The sequence below is a fragment of the Lytechinus pictus genome, chromosome 17 (genome assembly GCF_037042905.1).
Source record: "Lytechinus pictus isolate F3 Inbred chromosome 17, Lp3.0, whole genome shotgun sequence".
Lineage (NCBI taxonomy): Eukaryota > Metazoa > Echinodermata > Echinoidea > Temnopleuroida > Toxopneustidae > Lytechinus > Lytechinus pictus.
The window spans coordinates 12,458,828-12,477,240 of NC_087261.1; the positions used below are offsets into that span (position 1 = coordinate 12,458,828).

General features: G+C 39.1%; 1 protein-coding gene across 1 annotated transcript; it reads left to right on the forward strand.

Annotated features, from left to right (window-relative positions):
* The first annotated feature begins 7,792 nt into the window (after window positions 1-7,792).
* On the forward strand, window positions 7,793-17,642 carry LOC135157247 (neurogenic locus notch homolog protein 1-like). Its single transcript, XM_064112216.1, has 5 exons — window positions 7,793-7,829; window positions 13,888-13,989; window positions 14,202-14,330; window positions 14,572-14,673; window positions 17,401-17,642. The coding sequence occupies exons 1-5, from the start codon at window positions 7,793-7,795 to the stop codon at window positions 17,640-17,642; spliced, it is 612 nt and encodes a 203-aa protein (XP_063968286.1).
* The last annotated feature ends 771 nt before the right edge of the window (window positions 17,643-18,413 follow it).

The window sequence follows — 18,413 nt, forward strand, 5'->3', positions numbered from 1 at the left end:
TCTTCTCCAAAGCATGCCTTGTAAATGATTTCATGTGGTGTTCATGGTGTTAGATACATTTCGTGACCCATGCAGAGGAGACAAAGCATTGGAGGGGCACAGCATTGTTCACAAATAGTGCCCCTCCAATGCTTTGTCTCCTCCGGGTCAGGGTCCGCCACTCCCTCCTTTCATGCCTTTTTTTACCTGCATTATCCTTAGTTATTGAGATTTAAACCATTCTGGATGTCTGCCGGTATATGTACCCGGATCTATCACAAGTATCTCAACTTTGCCATCTTTTGTTTTTCATAGTATACATTGCAATATCAACGTTGATACCCAGATGGACTGACACATTTGATGGAAAGCCTTTAAGTCATTTCCCCAGACTTTTTGTAACTTTCTGTTCAGATCCCTGATTTTTTTTTTACATTTTGTTAACGCAAGTCAACTAAGTTTTTCCTTTTCTGCTTTATATGTTTACACGTGCATCTCTATAAGGGACCCTTTGTAAAACAGCGTTGGTATGTTATCATTGCTGAGTAGGGCAATCCCTCCGTCTTTTTACTGATCATCTTTGTTATGGTCAATATATATATTTATCATTGTTATCATTTTGATTGATGGAAAATAAAAACAATACATTACCATGTCAGGAAGTGGAGTGGAATAGAAGCAGGCCAATTATTAATGTCAGGATTTGGATAAAGCATGCTAAAACAATCCTGTATTGATGACTTGGCTAAAGATATGCAGTTATCATTATTGTACTCTGAAATTATATTTCAACAAGAAAAAGAGGGTATTGAAATGCTGAAAATTGCAATTTCTGAGAAATCAAGGCATTTTACTCCTGGATAGAATGGCACTTTGACACCCATCCAAACTTTCTTATTCTTTCTTTTCTTGTGCGCCTCGCAGGGGCGGAAATCTCTCCCAAAAGGTAGGGGGGGACAAGGGGCTGGAAAAATTTGACAAGGAAAAAAAAAAAAAAAAAGGGTTATCATCCCAAAAGTAAGGTCATCTCGTCCTAAAATACATGTTTTATTTCGTTTTTCAATGATGTATTTCTTACCATCATAAAAGACCACAAATAGTAGATGACCTCACCCGTCTGCCAAGTTCATCCCACAGATGCTCAATGGGATTGAGGTCAGGAGAGCATGCACACCATGGGATGACGTCAATGTCCTGCTCCTGAAGGAAGTTGGTGATGAACCGTGCTGTGTGGGGGCTTGCATTGTCCTGTTGAAACACGTCCCCCCTGGGATTTCCGCCCATGGCGTGTGTGTGTGTGTGTGTATTTGAGTTTTGTCAGACGTGTATCAATCAGATATGATTATTTACGTCTGGGACCGACCTTTAACGTCACCATCCGAAAGACGTGACCAGGGCTCGAACCTCTGCATCAATTTGTAACTTCCCCGCATAGCTTGGATTACAGGCGCACGCCACAACGCTTCGGAATAGAATGTTTCTAGATAGATGGCGCTATATAAATGCCTATTATTATTATTATCATTATTATTCTGTGAAACTAGAAAGTAGAAAAAATACGTCCAAATTCGACTTCAAATTGTAAATTTTTGAAAGAGATGAGCAGCAAGAATGAGCTTTCCTCTTTTCAGAGCATTAATTAAAATGATATTCAGAAAATAACCTTATACCTTACATTTTCCCAGTCCCTTTATCTTCTTTTTGGTTCTTGGTCGTAGAACTTTTGGGGGCCAGGGCCCAAAACCATTCCATTTGTACGCCAGTGCCACGTATGTGGAGTCCGGGGCGGAGCCTCTCTCATTACCTCTCGAGATTCATTCAGCCATTATCAAAACTTGCCGTTATTTTCAATGAAATCGCGGGTATATAATTACAAAACATATTACTTCAGAGAGGGCACAACATGGGAAATGAGGGGGGGGGGGGAAGCGGCACGAGCGAGCGAAGCGAACGAGAAAATCGTTGTTGTGAATTTTAAAAATATAATTACAGGGCATGTGTAGCCTTGCGCAATTCTTGGGCGGTAGGTCAGGAACCTCTCAAAGTTTGATAATTTCCTGATTGGGAATGTTATTGCTTGAAATTTAGTAAGCTTTTTTGGGCTTTATACGCCATCCTATTCTTTCTTCCCCTTCTTTATTTTCAAACCTCGGCAGCCCGAGTGTGTACCTAAATTCTTGTCTTTTTCATTTTCTTTTTTCTTCATAATTCAACTTTTCCCCTTTAGCTTTTTAGCCAGTTTCATTCTACCTCATTTTCCAATTCTTTTTGCCTTTTTCTATTTCCCGCCATAAAATCGAGTTCCAATTTGCCATCTCTTAATCTATGTCATCTATCTCACTCATTTATTAGTATTTCGGAACAATAATCTTTATCACCTGTTCTTTTCTTCATTTTCGTCCCCTTTCCTTCCGCTTTCCCCTTCTTTTTTTTGTTATGTCCTTCCTTTCCTCCCTTTTCCGACTTTACTCCTATTCTACCAGTCATGTGTCTGCCTTTTCTTTACTTTTCCTTTCCCTCTTCACACAAGATTGTCAACGAAGAATGAAAGCATTAATCATTTCGACAGTGTGTACAAATCATACACGCGCACGTGCCCTCCCACCCTCGCAAACACACATTATGATATTTAAAAAAAAAGACAATAAAAACATTGATTAGAATGATTCTGTCAGAATGATTCCATGTATGAAAATGTAAACTCATAAATCATTATTTTCTCCACCACACTTATGGAGGATATGTACTGGGTTAATGGGATATGCTTTCGCTTCTCGACATCCAAGACACCGGAGCCATAACTTCCACCATTTTCATTGGTTGTGTCGATACCGCCTTGGTGTTCGCCAGCCAATCAGCAGAGATCAAAGAAAGGAGACCTCCACCTTTATGTAGCCATTTCGATCCCATATTTCTCACAATCACGCATACAGCTAGGCGCCACATGCCAGAAGTTTGTCAAAAGACAAAAAGGCCAATCAGAATCCGTCGTCGAAAAACGTTGCATTTTTTTTCACTCTGCATGCTCTATAACTACATCAGCGAGCGGGCTTGGTAACTTCTGTGCAGAACGTTATTACAAAATACCTCCCCTTAAATCATCAGAAAGTTTTGCTCACGCGATGAACCTTTAGTCCTACTTTAGCAAAATATTGCCAATCTCACATATTTGTCTCAACATTCGGTTGCCGCTAGATCTACAAAAATGGCAAGTATACTCTAAGACCTACTCGGAGAATGTAGACATAATGCCTTCGTATGCCTTTCATACGAATTGATAAAGAGCGAAATGATATTCCTTTGATTTACAATGCTATGTATGTTTAAATTGTCACTTCCCACTCTATATTTTGGTGTTAATTGTTTCTGATGTTAGATATTTTGTATTTTGTATTTTTGATGTTGTTTGTTGTTGTTGTTCATAGTTATCTTGACATGTATTTTAAACTGCAGGGCGCCTTTGTAAAGCAGTTTTAAGAACTGAACAGGCCTACCCTGCAGTATAAAATAAATAAAACAAAATAAATAAATAAATAATAAATAAATAATGCCAGTTGATAATTATGGTTAAGATTCTCATACCCAAGCATGACTTTTTGATCATGTAGCGTCACCCATTTTTGCATAAAGCTTTTATGTCACAATCGTACATTTAATCTATTTCTGCAAGAATTATTACCCTTCTAAGATCAAATGACTATGATAATTGGACTTAACGATCTATATTGAATTTTGATGGTAACTTTGAAAGACGTTTCAAATTCAAGCGTTTACTTTTCATGTGTAAAAAGGACAGTTAAACGTTGTCTGTAACCATACAAAATATATATAAAAATTACACAAGGATCGAGTTATATTGGCAATAAAACTTTGATGCATAATTTTACAAAATCTATAGCGTGTTTACACATGATGTAGACAACATCAAAATTAGGCTCTGGAAAGAAACAGAGCTTGAAATAATAAGTACCTCTGTGATTGAATTCAATTTAGTTATAAAGTCAAATTATGATTGTGTATACCAAATTATTGACCATTATACACTGCCTGAGAAAAAACAAATAAGAACATCAAAGTAAAAAAAAAGGAGCGTATATAATTATGTTGATGGTGATGGTGGTATCCATGGTGATGATGATAGTGATGCTGATGGTGATGATGATGAGGTAATTGAGATGATCTTCATGATGATTATCAAACTGAATGATGACATTTGACATGTTGGAGGTGGTCATACCGGCGGTCAGGCCCCACTTGGTCGTGAAAATGATATGATATAACCATTGATGGTGTATGAAACGGGAGATTCCTACGTTGATATTGACTATAAGGCTGATGAGATTGGCACGTCACAATATTTTACTTTTACTCTCGTCGTTTTATATCGAATTTTAACAGATTATGTGCTCGCTATTTAAGTACGGACTCGCAGCATGTTTGTTACCAGGTAGGCTTTTCAAACATATTATGTCGATTCTTGTATGATCTTTATGAAGGAATCTAGTGAAAAAGAATTTTTCTTGAGCTAAGTATTAACACTTGAATTAATTTCATGACAAATAGGCCTGCTTCGTTTTATAAATATGTGATGAAAATGCAAGACTGTGGAACATGAATAACTGGCTCGAAACCCAATGACGGAACTTTGGTATGAATGATGAATCCTCCCTTATAATATTACACACGTTGTATTCGGGAAGACATGTAGATAGATAGATTAATTGAAATGTCCGTTATGCATATATTGTGTGTCCCAGTTTGATTCCTCCCAAGTTAAAATCATCTAAGCATTGAACTCGTGACGGGGACTGTACTATGCACATTACATGGTTTGTTCGGCTAGGGTTCCATGACATTTACTCCGGCGACAATTAGTCCGCTTTAAATCCCAAACACTGATCGAATGACGAACTTAAAGGGATGGTCCGGGCTGAATAAAAATTTATATCTTAATACAGTCACTGAACAAAATGCCGAAAATTTCATCAAAATCGGATAACAAATAATAAAGTTATTGAAGTTTAAAGTTTAGCAATATTTTGTGGAAACAGTCGTCATGAATATTCATTAGGTGGGCTGATGATGTCACATCTCCACTTTCCGTTTTCTTATGTTATTACATGAAATCATAATTTTTTTCATTATTTCATACTTGTGTAAATAATATGTCTCCCTTATAATGAAATAAGTTGCAGCAATAAATATATAATGCACTAAATCAGTTGTCAATCCAATTTTTCTAATTCTTGGAGGAAAAAATTTGAATAAACCTCATTTCATATAATAAAATACAAAAGAACAAGTGGGGATGTGACATCATCAGCCCACCTAATGAATATTCATGACGACTGTTTTCACAAAATATTGCTTAACTTTAAAATTCAATAACTTTGTTATTTGTTATCCGATTTTGATAAAATTTTCGGCATTTTGCTTAGTGAATTCTACTCTATTTATTAAGCTATACATACTTTCAGCCCGGACCATCCCTTTAAACCCTGGGTTTAACATTATACCCTACCCTAAACCTAACCCCAACATATAACCATATTGCAACCCCAACCCGGATAAATTGTCGCAGGAGCAAATGTCGTGTCAACTTCATGCTAATCAATGTCACTTTTATCCTACCGTTTTGAGTAACTGGAATCGAATTGGCTCAATCATCAGCCCGAATGCAACATATTCTGAGTGACATGAATTAAGATTTCCAGGTACTTTATCTCGAATCAGAGTTAATCCCAGCTAAATAACGAAGTTTTAAAAAATGTAAAATTCAGGTTGAATACAATATACTAGTAGACATTACATTAAAATCCGACGGTATCGGCAATACGTTGAATTTATTTTCAACTAATTATTTCAGTTATACTTGGTTCATCGAATGGATCAACTGCGTGTCCAGATGGCTTAGGTCTGAATTACACCTTACCAATGTTTCTTGAATGCCGGAAGAAACTTCATCCCAATGGAAGTATGGTGCAGACTATTCCAAAGATCATTCGCGTTTCATCTACTGAGGACTCGTGTCCCACCAGGAATGATAACTCACAAACCTTTGGTCACCGAGTTTGTAGATTTCCAGGTAAGCTGGTCCCCTTTCGACCCCATGGCTCATATTCTGAGCTCAGGTTTAAGTTATACACTAGACCCCGTTGATCTGATCAGTCATATCTATGGAAAACCGGCAACATCAACACCTATTGCATGTTTGCTCGAAATATTTGTCTAGATATGCTGTAAACTCATATACACTCATTGATTTCTTGAAAATTCAGTGCACGGTCTTCTATTTGTAATTTTTTACAAAGTACATTGTGCAAAGATCTTGTACAAACAATTATGACATCAATCAACAATTATTACCCTACAGTTCGGGTTAATCAGATCAATCGTAACTCTTTGTAAGACGTGCCCCTGGTCTATCAGTACAGCTTTAATCTATCAGCTCAATTGACACTCAAATAATTCAGAGCTATCAAGTAGTAGTAACCAAAATTGTTTCCTTCAGCAGTAACGTGAAACATATGAGCACAGCAAACATTTTAATTTTACAATAGCATTTTTTGCTTCCCATAAATTTAGCACATGGTTAGACCACAGTCCAAGTTTAACCAGATTTCAGTAAACGGGCTTATGATTTTAACGGAGCTGAGTCCACTGGGCAAGGAATTCGTTTAACTGCGCACCAAAATGTAACTCGAACTTTTTACTTAAGTCTAACCGAATTGCCTGAAATATGCCTTGCGATGGCTGGCGAAAGGCATTTTTTACAAAATCGTTTTCAATGGTATCTAATGGTAAATCATATTTACCCTTCATGTTTGGGTTCGTACATCTTCTGAACTAACAGCTGCGATTATTCAAATTCGCGCGGAAATTTTGAACATGTTTAAAATTTCCCGACGAATTGAAAAATCGTTGGTCATCTGTTTGAATTCGCATCTCTTATTTAGTCTGCGGTAATCGTTCGTTTATCGTTCGTGTGTTTTTGTCGCGCATAGTCCCTCTTCGCGCTTTTGCCAAAGTGGACCGATCTCGAAAGAACCCGTAACGAAGCAACACGATGACACAACGAACAAATTTGCCTGATCTATTCCCTCGTCTTCGTTTCTAATCGCACGCCATATCAAACCATTGGTGACTATTCCTTCGTCTTATTGGGATATATCAACACTTCGCTCGCCTTCGGAAGCAATTTTCTCAAAGAGGTGAACCGAAAAATCGATATCCTTTGAATGTCATATTTCTCCTTGGCTTACCGTTCGTTGATAAAATTTGTCAACAGTTACTGATCGCATGATCTGAAGGAAATTTTATTTGAATTTCGTTGAATTCGCGTGCATTTCGTTCATTTTACCATTCGTCACCCTTCGTCCGCCTACATTCGGTCAGGTGTGAGGGGGCTTTAAAGGACAGAGTGGTTTTTATTTGCATTAATTAGTTGTAAAATCGGTTTCTGAACCTCGGAAATTTGTCAAAAAAGCATTAATTTTGGAGGGTTTATTTCCAATAGGTCTAATGCCAATTGGTCTAATTACCAACTCGTCTACTAACATTTGGTCAATCATCAATTCGTCCACTATCCACATGGTCTAATTGCCATTTCGTCTGATAACCAGTTGGTCCAATAGCCATTTAGTCAGTAAATCATTTGGTCTAATTGGAAAAGTGTTAATTGGGCGAAAAGAATGAAAAGAAAATGGGTACTAGACCAACTGGTTATTAGACGAAATGGTCATAGGCGAACTGGTGATTAGATGACGTGATGATTGGAGCAAACGGTTACTGGACTGAATGGTTGTTAGACGAAATGGCATTAGACTCAATGAAGGTTGATGAGCATAACGGTGAGTGGACGAGTTGGCAGTGGACGAATTGGCAATTTACTATTGGGAGGCTGGAACCTATATTTTTTAAGCACTACGTCTGAATAGAGACTAGTATCATCGTTTGATACCTCATCTTCACTGTTTATGTATCTTGCAAAATTATTGTAACAGCATTTATGTCATTCAATTTTCTGAGAACACGAAACAGACTTTGAGGCCCACGTATGTCCGTGGCCTTTACAGTGTATGACGCCATGTTCAGGTAGTAGGTACTATGTTGAACGGAATACAGCAGTGAAGACGAGGGTTCACAAAAAGCAGCAATATGCGTAAAAATACAATTCGAGATAACTTTGAAAAATTAAGAGGATAAATTGTCCTATAGTTTTATTTGTAGAGAAACCCCGAAGTGTTTAGAGAGGAAAATTACTTTGTTAAGCTACTTGGGAACATATCTATTGCGACATGAATGCATTGAGAAGTAAATCGGTGTGTTGTCGTTCAAGTAGGGCTATATTTTGAGACCACATTGCTCAGAATGATGGATTGTGGGTAATGAACCTTGCCAGATCGGAGTCATTGAGGAATTGAGGTGGGGCTATTAGGGCTGTTGGTTCGTGCGCCCTTTAAAACATGTCTTTGAGCTAGCTTTGGAAATATAAACCAGCCTCTAATTTTATTTGGATAGAGAAAGTAAAATATGTTAAGAGGGAAAGTTAATGTCTAATTATACTTGTTACAATAATCTTCGTAGTAGGAATCGTACTCAGAGTGTAACATGGAAATATCAGTCGTTTTTTTAACGTTAGGAGACTAGAAAGTGGATAAAGAAAGTCAAGTATTTGATATTAATAAGATACTTACATAGAAAATTTGTACTTAAAAAAAAAAATCCTGCAGCAGAGTCTCGAGAACACATGTAATCTTACATGTATATGTGTAAAATTACAGAAAACTGGCATTTGGTGTATGTTAATTAAAAAAAATATTGTATTAAAACTGTTCCCCCCCCCTTTTTTTTTAAACAGACCTGTTTTGTAAAATTGTAGAAAAATTAAAAAAAAGTCTTTCCTGTTATAAAGATTTACATAAAGATTTTGTTATTTTTTTTTGTAAAATCTGTTTTTTAATTTGTCTTTTGCTTTTCTAACAGTGTAAGATACATCATAATGTTCGTTTATCCGAAGGATTGTTATACCGAAAATGAAATAATTTCAGACGTTCATTGAGGTGTAATTATTGCTCTCCCTCATCATGCTCATTGGATTTACACAGTATAAATGAAATCGTTTCCAAAGTGGAATATAAAGCAAATAACCGCATTCCTGCATTGATTTCAGATAATATGTTAAACTACTATTTCTTCAGCGATGTGCATGCATCTGTCATCGATTTTCAGCTTCCCTTCGAAGAAATCCACATCCAATTTACCTCTGAATTGACTTTTTTTTTGTTGTAAATTATAAGACTTTATTTACATCTTCTTTCCTTGGTTATCGGCACTTACTTCTTAGAGGACTAGGTATGTGAAAGGGAGCACAATGATCTAGGAAGATGTAATCATAATTTGTGTTTTTACAATTCATTTCCGGTGTATTTATTTCATGAGAATGACCAATTTTATGTAATGTGTGGAATGAAATTCACCAGTCACATTCATCGGAATATATTTCATTTTCCCCAACAGATCATTAAGGGTATTATGTCGCGTACAGTATAGGCCTTGTGATGTTTGCAGTGTTTAATTTCATTATACAGTATTGACTCCATTATCATTGTATACATACGTATCTGCGATGCGAATAGGCCTACATGTAATGAATGGACCTATCTGCCACAAAATGTCACGTATTTTGTATCAAATATGGATTCCGTTTACCAAAACCCCATTATGGAAAAAGGGTTAAAGTACTTTAGAATCAAATAATTATCGATTTGCCTAGTGGTCATGCACAAACAGTTATTTCATTTACATTAGTAGTTCAAACCAATGAAGCAGCACGATCAACGTCTTGAAAACAAAACCCTCAAAGCAAAAACTTTTGAAAATCGACAATCATAAGCCAAATCGGCAAACTCCCGTTCAGTGGCGTACCGTGGGTCACGGCATGGGGGGGGGGGCACCTGCAACATTTTTTAGTCACTTAGTGAGCGCGCAAAGCGCTCTCAGTTGCCACAAAATGCCGCAAAATGTCACGTATTTCGTATCAAATATGGATTCCGTTTACCAAAACCCCATTATGGAAAAAGGGTTAAAGTACTTTAGAATCAAATAATTGAATGATTTGCCTAGTGGTCATGGTGATAAGCACAAACAGTTATTTCATTTACATTAGTAGTTCAAACCAATGAAGCAACACGATCAACGTCTTGAAAACAAAACCCTCAAAGCAAAAACTTTTGAAAATCGACAATCATAAGCCAAATCGGCAAACTCCCGTTCAGTGGCGTACCGTGGGTCACGGCATGGGGGGGGGGGGGCACCTGCAAACATTTTGAGTCACTTAGTGAGCGCGCAAAGCGCTCTCAGTTGCCACAAAATGCCACAAAATGTCACGTATTTCGTATCAAATATGGATTCCGTTTATCAAAACCCCTTTATGGAAAAGGGGTTAAAGTACTTTAGAATCAAATAATTGATCGATTTGCCTAGTGGTCATGGTAATAAGCACAAACAGTTATTTCATTTACATTAGTAGTTCAAACCAATGAAGCAACACAATCAACGTCTTGAAAACAAAACCCTCAAAGCAAAAACTTTTGAAAATCGACAATCATAAGCAAAATCGGCAAACTTCCGTTCAGTGGCGTACCGTGGGTCACGGCATGGGGGGGGGGGGCACCTGCAAAAAATTTGAGTCACTTAGTGAGCACGCGAAGCGCGCTCAGGTGCCAGGAATGCACTAATAGAGACAGTCTAAGGACAGTGCCATTAAACGGATATGTATCTCACTGATCAAATAATGCAAGCGCGAAGCGCGAGATGAAAATTCTTGGTATTCAGACCTAAAAAGGGACATTATAACCATTTTGTTATATCATGATACGTGCATGTCTCATTAAACATTGCGAGCACGCAGCGCTAGCTAAAATTGTTGTATATATTGACCCAAAACGGAGATTTTAAGTACTATATTTTAGGAATCCATTAGCATTATACATATCTCACCAGTAATCTAATGCGAGTGCCAAGCGCTTGCTAAATTTGTTAGAATTACATCTAAACGCATGAAGCACTTGTAGTCATTGTAATTATGATTAACGTACGCATGTCACTAATGAAATATTGCGAGCGCGAGCTGAAAATCTATGAAATTCAGACATGAAGAGGGGCATTTTAAGGCTTATTTGTAGAATTCACTAAGACCATACGTATTTCACTAACCAAATGATGCGAGCGCGAAGCACTAGCTGACATTTTTGTTTATGTTGACCCCTAAACAGGGAGATTTTAAGGACTCTATTTTAGGAATCCATTAAGAGAATACATATCTCACCATAGTCATCTAATGCGAGTGCCAAGCGCTTGCTAAATTTGTTAGACTTACACATGAAGCACTTGTAGTCATTGTAATCATGATTAACATACGCATCTCACTAATCAAATATTGCGAGCGGGAAGCGCGAGCTGAAAATTTAGGAAATTCAGACCTGAAGAGGGGCATTTTAAGGCTTGTTTGTAGGAATTCACTAAGATCATACGTATTTATCGTATACGTATCGGATTATCAAACTTGCAGAATAATAAGGCTTATTGTGTTTTCGAATCCTACGAATAAACGATTACTTCCTGTATTAAAACATTTGGACCACTAAACCTTCCAAATATGGAATATTTTACATCTAAGTATAGCTCTGTGCGTCATGTTGCAGTATTAGGGAGCTTTCTATCGCCAGACCGAACGTCAAGCTACTACGAGTGACGTCATATTTTGCCACTGCGCATGCCCGAAAGCTTGCTCTCACGTCGTCCCCCGATTCTGACAACGGGAGTTGGGGGAAATTTCCCTGATTCCACGTTGCGGTGAAAACGACAACGTGAGTCCAATTTCTTCGATCTTTACTTGTCCAAACAATCGGATTAGGTTGGTTTATTTTGTTTTTTTCTACTTTTTGCATCATAAAATATTTTGTTGGGAGGGCTCTAGATATGAATCAATCACCATGCGATCATATTTCTCATGAAATCGTTTCTTAGATCATGTAAATTGAAGTGAAAGTTTTCATTTCCATGATAGCGTAAGTCACGTTTCCCTGCGGAAATCGACGAGGCTGGCCGCCGTGGCTGCCGGGCAGCACGTCGGCTGAGTAGCCTATAGCCAATATACTTTTAGCTATCGGTGCAACGCAGGTATTTCGTTTATGAACACTGTTAAGATTGAATTATGTGTTTATGGGTATTTTAAAGAAAATACTTGGCACTGTAGGCTTAGTATTTTCTTAGCCTGCAGCAATTATATCCCGATTGAGGAGTTTGCCTTGCCTGCAGTAACAGGAAGAAGAAGAAGAACTACTTGAACTTACTTAGGCCTAACAAAAGTTAGTATTTTTAAGAAATATATCTAGCTGTGTGTCAGTTTAGCCTGCGCCGGCGCCTAATGTTCGCCATTTCGGATGGATTCAGCGTATACGATGTAAATTTGGTCACCTGATCTGAACACTTAGTCACGTGATATCGCCGAGGGCCCCGCACTGAACTAGAAATACGTATTTCTAGTTCAGTGGGGCCCCGTAGTGAAAATCGAAAGCGCTTCTGCGAGAGAACGAATGAGGTCTGCACAACCTCGATACGCACCAGTTAACTCGTAGTAGCTAATGTTCGGTGTGCGGGTAGAAAGCTCCGTATTCATTGGTGGCAAACGACTGGCATGATGTGGGTGTCTCCACAAACAGGCCGAGAAATTCCTCTTTTGAAAGCGAAAAGGTACTCAACAAAGCGGGTGCCTTTGATTTCTATTCTTTTTTTCAAGCGGAGGTGGCATTGCCGAGTGGTCCAAGGTGCATGACTAGACACATGAGAGTCCGCGGTTCGATCCTCGGTTAGGGAAATAGTAAAGCTTGCAAAAAATTATTATGGAAGATATCCACGAAAGGTGTTCGCACACTAGGTGGTCGCCTGCGTCAGCCTAGCTTGACTAAGTGACCGTTGTGGACCGTATGTCTGTCGCAATATAGCCGTAGAATACCGTACTGCACCCGCTGCGGACTGTTTACATCAAACGATAGCCTCCACAGTATTCCTGTCCAGAACGGTCAAGATGGTCTGTTAACTGTCCTCGACATATTCTGAAATCTACTCTCATGTGAAAGTACATAACATAATGGAGAGAGATGATAATTTTGTCCTGACTATCTGAATCGTTTGCATTGAAAACGAATATCAATCACTTCATTCTAATTTTGGTTTTGATTCAGATTGTGATGAAGATCTCTGTGAAAACGGCTGGTGTTTGGAGACTATGAAAAGTTACAAATGCATCTGCTTTGCTGGATTTCAAAGACCCCTCTGCAGTGGCGTACCTAGGATTTTTCACAGGGTGGGGGGGGGGGGGCAAATTCGTCCGCCAAAAAAATTGACAAGCATAAAAAAAAAAGGTCTTCAACCACAAATAAAGAATTTCGTACCAGAAAAAAAATTGACAAGCCAAAAAAAAAAAAGGTCTTCAAGACTCGTTAGGGGGCAAGGATATGTCCCTTGCATGGGTTGTGACTCGTCAGGGGGGGGGGCAGTCTGCACCCTCTGCCCCCCCCCCCCCGTAGGTACGCTAGTGCCCCTCTGCAATTGCAATGAAGACTAAGTGACCGTTGTGGACCGTATGTCTGTCGCAATATAGCCGTAGAATACCGTACTACACCCGCTGCGGACTGTTTACATCAAACGATAGCCTCCACAGTATTCCTGTCCAGAACGGTGATCAAGATGGTCTGTTAACTGTCCTCGACATATTCTAAAATCTACTCTCGTGTGGAAGTACATAACATAATGGAGAGAGATGATAATTTTGTCATGACTATCTGAATCGTTTGCATTGAAAACGAATATCAATCACTTCGGCTAATTTTGGTTTTGATTCAGATTGTGATGAAGATCTCTGTGAAAACGGCTGGTGTTTGGAGACTATGAAAAGTTACAAATGCATCTGCTTTGCTGGATTTCAAGGACCCCTCTGCAATGAACGTGAGAAAATATAAAACTGATTCAACGAATTCTAATATATTTCACATATTTTTTTTTACATAAAGTGATGTTTAGCGTAATTGATTTAAAATCAATGATCACTGAAAAACTAACGTGCTTAGTCATATAATTTCGTTGTCAAAATAAAAAAAAAGTCATGTCAGGACAAATAATAATATATCGTGATTGTAATTTTTTGTTCATATTTCTAGCTGCAGAATCACTATTGACTGACGAAATGATGATGACAAAGACGGGAGAAACGAGCACAGCAGACCTGGTGACCACTGATACGCCCTCAAGGACAACACATCTAGCGGAATCCCTTGAAAGTCCATCCGGTGAGATGAAAACGTCATAGTTTTAGAAGATCGAGGCCTTCAAATGAGATCCGGTTCCCGTCATATAGAGTGTTGTGATAGATCAAACTTAAACTCCAACCGAGAAAGTGGGAAGTTCATATCAAGAATTATATTTTTTGTGTCATTCTAGGCCTAAATAAATTCTTTATGTAAATACTTATGTAAGGATAATATGTAGTCATTATTTTAACTTTCTTATGGCGTATATTTATTATCTTAGGTTGTATAGAATATTTATGTGAGAACGGCTGGTGTTTGGAGACTATGGAGAGCTACAAATGTTACTGTTTTGCTGGATTCCACGGGACCCATTGCAATGAACGTGAGGAAAAATTCTATTTCAATTCAATTAAACATTTATTTCTTCCGATTGACATTACGCAGGTTACATCCAATTTCATATTATGAAATAAATCAATACTACTGTATAGTAATATAACAATGTATGTAATTAAGTTTCTATGTACATGGAAGGAGGTGTAAAAAAACGCAGAAGGCAGCAGGTGCTTGACTGTGCCGGGATAGGCCTACGCCTGTAAAAATATACAACTAAACAACAAATACAAAAAGAAAGGGCTAATACATAGAAGGTAAAGAAATAGAAGAGAGGGGAAGAAAAGAGCTATAGAAGCGAGCATGAAGTAGAAGAAGAAGAACGGGCATGAATTACTTCGCATGATACAAGATGAATATACATGAATAAAATAGTACAACAGGCATTTATGATACAAAGTAGCAACACGAAGATCGAGTAATCTACAAAGTACGAATCATGCCGCACCATAAATTAATGCTTGCCGTATTACTAGTATTACGTTGGCTCGCAAAACAATGACAAAAAAAAGCACGAAAACTTTACGGACATTTTTTTTGGGGTATGAAACACCCTTGGTAGTAATTCCAAGTTGCATTGCTAATCATAACACCATTCAGGAAAATCAATTATCCGTACCCGTATTTGCACAGCTTTAAAACATTCAAGCTAACAATGTCAATATGCTCCATTCCCACAATCCCTCAAAATTTAGATAAGCAAAGAATCTCTTTACAATTGGTTGAACTTTTTAGTATTTTAGAGACATTTACGTTAATTGCAATTGAATGACCTATGCCAAATTAATCCATTATTAGTTCAGTATTTGTTGAAAAAAATCATTGTCTTCTAATTGTGCATGATCCCTGGGGTTCTCGTTTTATAAAACGAATCGTCAAGACACACAAACATTCACATGAACGACCCAACAAACACGTATGCAAAAACACACACCCATACTCTCACCTTCACAGACAAACGCACTTGCACATGCAGTACAAACATTATTTTAGCCATTTTAATTGTAAGTGAGCCAGTGGACGTGAGGTTGTGCTTGTGTGGGTGTGGCAAATATAAGAGTTTATGTAGGCCTATTACTGATCTATCAAGAGACAAGATGGCTGGTAACCATAACCTGGGGGGGGGGGTGTTCAATAAAGCTGTTCGTAAAGCCCCTTTCACAATTGACGTACGACCATTTGCGACCTTTTGGTCGTGCGACAGGCTGCAACAGGCATCAATCGCTAGTCATCTCATAAGATCGCACAGAGGCTTTCACAGTTGCAACAGCTGTCGTACAACAAAAACAACCAGTGAACCCCGTTGCACGAGAAAGTCGCATATGCTCTTATTGTGCTCGTGCGATCACATGCGAGTGTTGCACGAGGGATTGCGAGTGGAACGGTCGCATACATGCGAATGAAACGGTAGTGCAATGTTGTAAGCCGTTGCGATCGGTCTTGCAACAGTCTTATGGCCCATATTATTATCGCAACCAGTCGCAAGACAGGTCTCTGTACATGTAGGTCGCTTGCACATGTGCAAGTGTTGCACGACCTCCAGTCAAGTAAATGCGACTACTTAGTTGTGCCACCTCTCGCACCAAGTCGTACAACGTTGAACAACACTTGCACGATGATCGCCCGACCGATGGTACGACCCCAGGTACGGCCTGATGCGAGTGAATCGATCGTATTTGATCGCGTTCGGATTTTGAACATGTTCAAAGTTCAGATGTGACCAGTCACGACCACCTCGAGTTCGTGCGACCGTCTACAACGACTGCGAGTGCTCGCAAGACACCAAGAGATCGATCGTGCAACAACAAGAAAAAACTGTTGCAGGCGGTCGTAAACTGGTCGGACGTCAATTGTGAAAGGGGCTGAACGGTCGCATACATGCGAATGCAACGGTAGTGGAATGTAGTAAGCCGTAATTTCGATCGGTCTGGCAACAGTCTCATATTATCGCACCCAGTCGCAAGACTGGTCTCTGTAGGTCTCCAGCACATGTGCAAGTGTTGTACGACCTCCAGGCGACTAAATGCGACTATACTTAGTTGTGCCACCTCTCGCACCAAGTCGTACAACGTTGAACAACACTCACACGATGATCGCCCGACCGATGGTACGACCTGTTGCGAGTGAATCAATCGTATTTGATCGCGTTTGGATTTTGAACATGTTCAAAGTTCAGATGCGACCAGTCACGATCACCTCCGACCACCTCGAGTTTGTGCGATCGTCTATAACGACTGCGAGTGCTCGCAAGACACCAAGGGATCGATCGTGCAACAACAAGAAAAAACTGTTGCAGGTGGTCGTAATCAGGTCGTACGTCAATTGTGAAAGGGGCTTAAGATACGAATGACTTTACGCACGACTGGTGATCCTTTCTTGTGCTATGTGATATCCCTATATGTAATTGAGCTATGACCTAAGAACATGTTCAAGTCGTGCGTAAAATCGTTCGTAACTTTACGAACGGCTTTATGAAACAGCCACCAGGGGCGGATCCAGGATTTTTCAAAGCATTTACCCGAAGAAAATTTGACAAGAAACAAAGAAAAAGGCAACACTTGTGTATGAAGGACATATTGCAATTAAAAATATATGCTGTGACTTTCAAGGGGGGGGGGCACGAGCCGGATGTGCCCCCTCCCCCCTGGATCCGTCAGTGACCGAAACATTTGATGACAGGAATTAATGTGGGGTTTCCTTCGATTTTTTTTTCCAGGTACAGCAGATAATTCGAGCTGTCAAGATATTTTCGGATGGTATGAAGGCAATCTTTATTGTTACTTTGATGAGAGAGTCAACTTTTCTCGAGCACTGACGAACTGTCGGAACATCAACTGGAAAGATCAGGAAGACGATCATTCTCCTGGTTTTTCCGATCTAGTGTCCATTCACAGTGATGGGGAGACGAACATTATTTTGGACTTGTGCAAAGGAAAAGTAAGTACAATACGCCCCTGAAATAATTGTTAGGCTCATTTCAAGATAATTTGAATTGTGGGCGCGCCGTGGTCGAGTGGTTCTGACTCTAGCCTTTCAAACAGAGGGTCGTGGGTTCGAATCCTAGCCATGGCGTGTTTTCCTTCAGCAAGACACTATGCTCCAATCGACCCTTGCGAGGTGAATGGGTCCCCGGCAGGATTAATTCATTGAATGCACGAGCACTGAAAGGCAGCTCGAACTAAATCCGGTGTAATAATAATAGTAACAATACTAACAGTAATAGTAAGAATAGATAGATAGATGGCGCTATACAAAATGCATATTATCATTATTATTATATTTGTATGTATTTCCTGTCTATCTCATGTGTATTCGGGGGTCGTAACGTTTAATCATATTGATAGAAAAATTTGAATTGAATTCATTAGATTTCCATTCGTATTTTTAAACAAAGTCTAAGTTTGTGGTGTGTATTGACCATCAACCAATCCCGTAGCACCCTCCGGAAGCAATTGCGTTTGACGCACCCCCACAGGGGCCGCGGAAGCGGGGGGCTGGGGGGGCTTCAGCCCCCCCAACTTTTTTTTCCAAAACCGTGTACAAAAACGTAAAAATGACCATAGGATTGTGATTTTTTGCATGATCAGCCCCCCACTTTTGGCTCAGCCCCCCACTTTGAAAACCGTTCCGCGGCCCCTGCGGCCCAAACAACAACAAACAAACGCAAGTTACAAATGTGTATGGTCTGCATTGACCATCAACCAATCCCGTATGGCCCTTTGGAAGTAA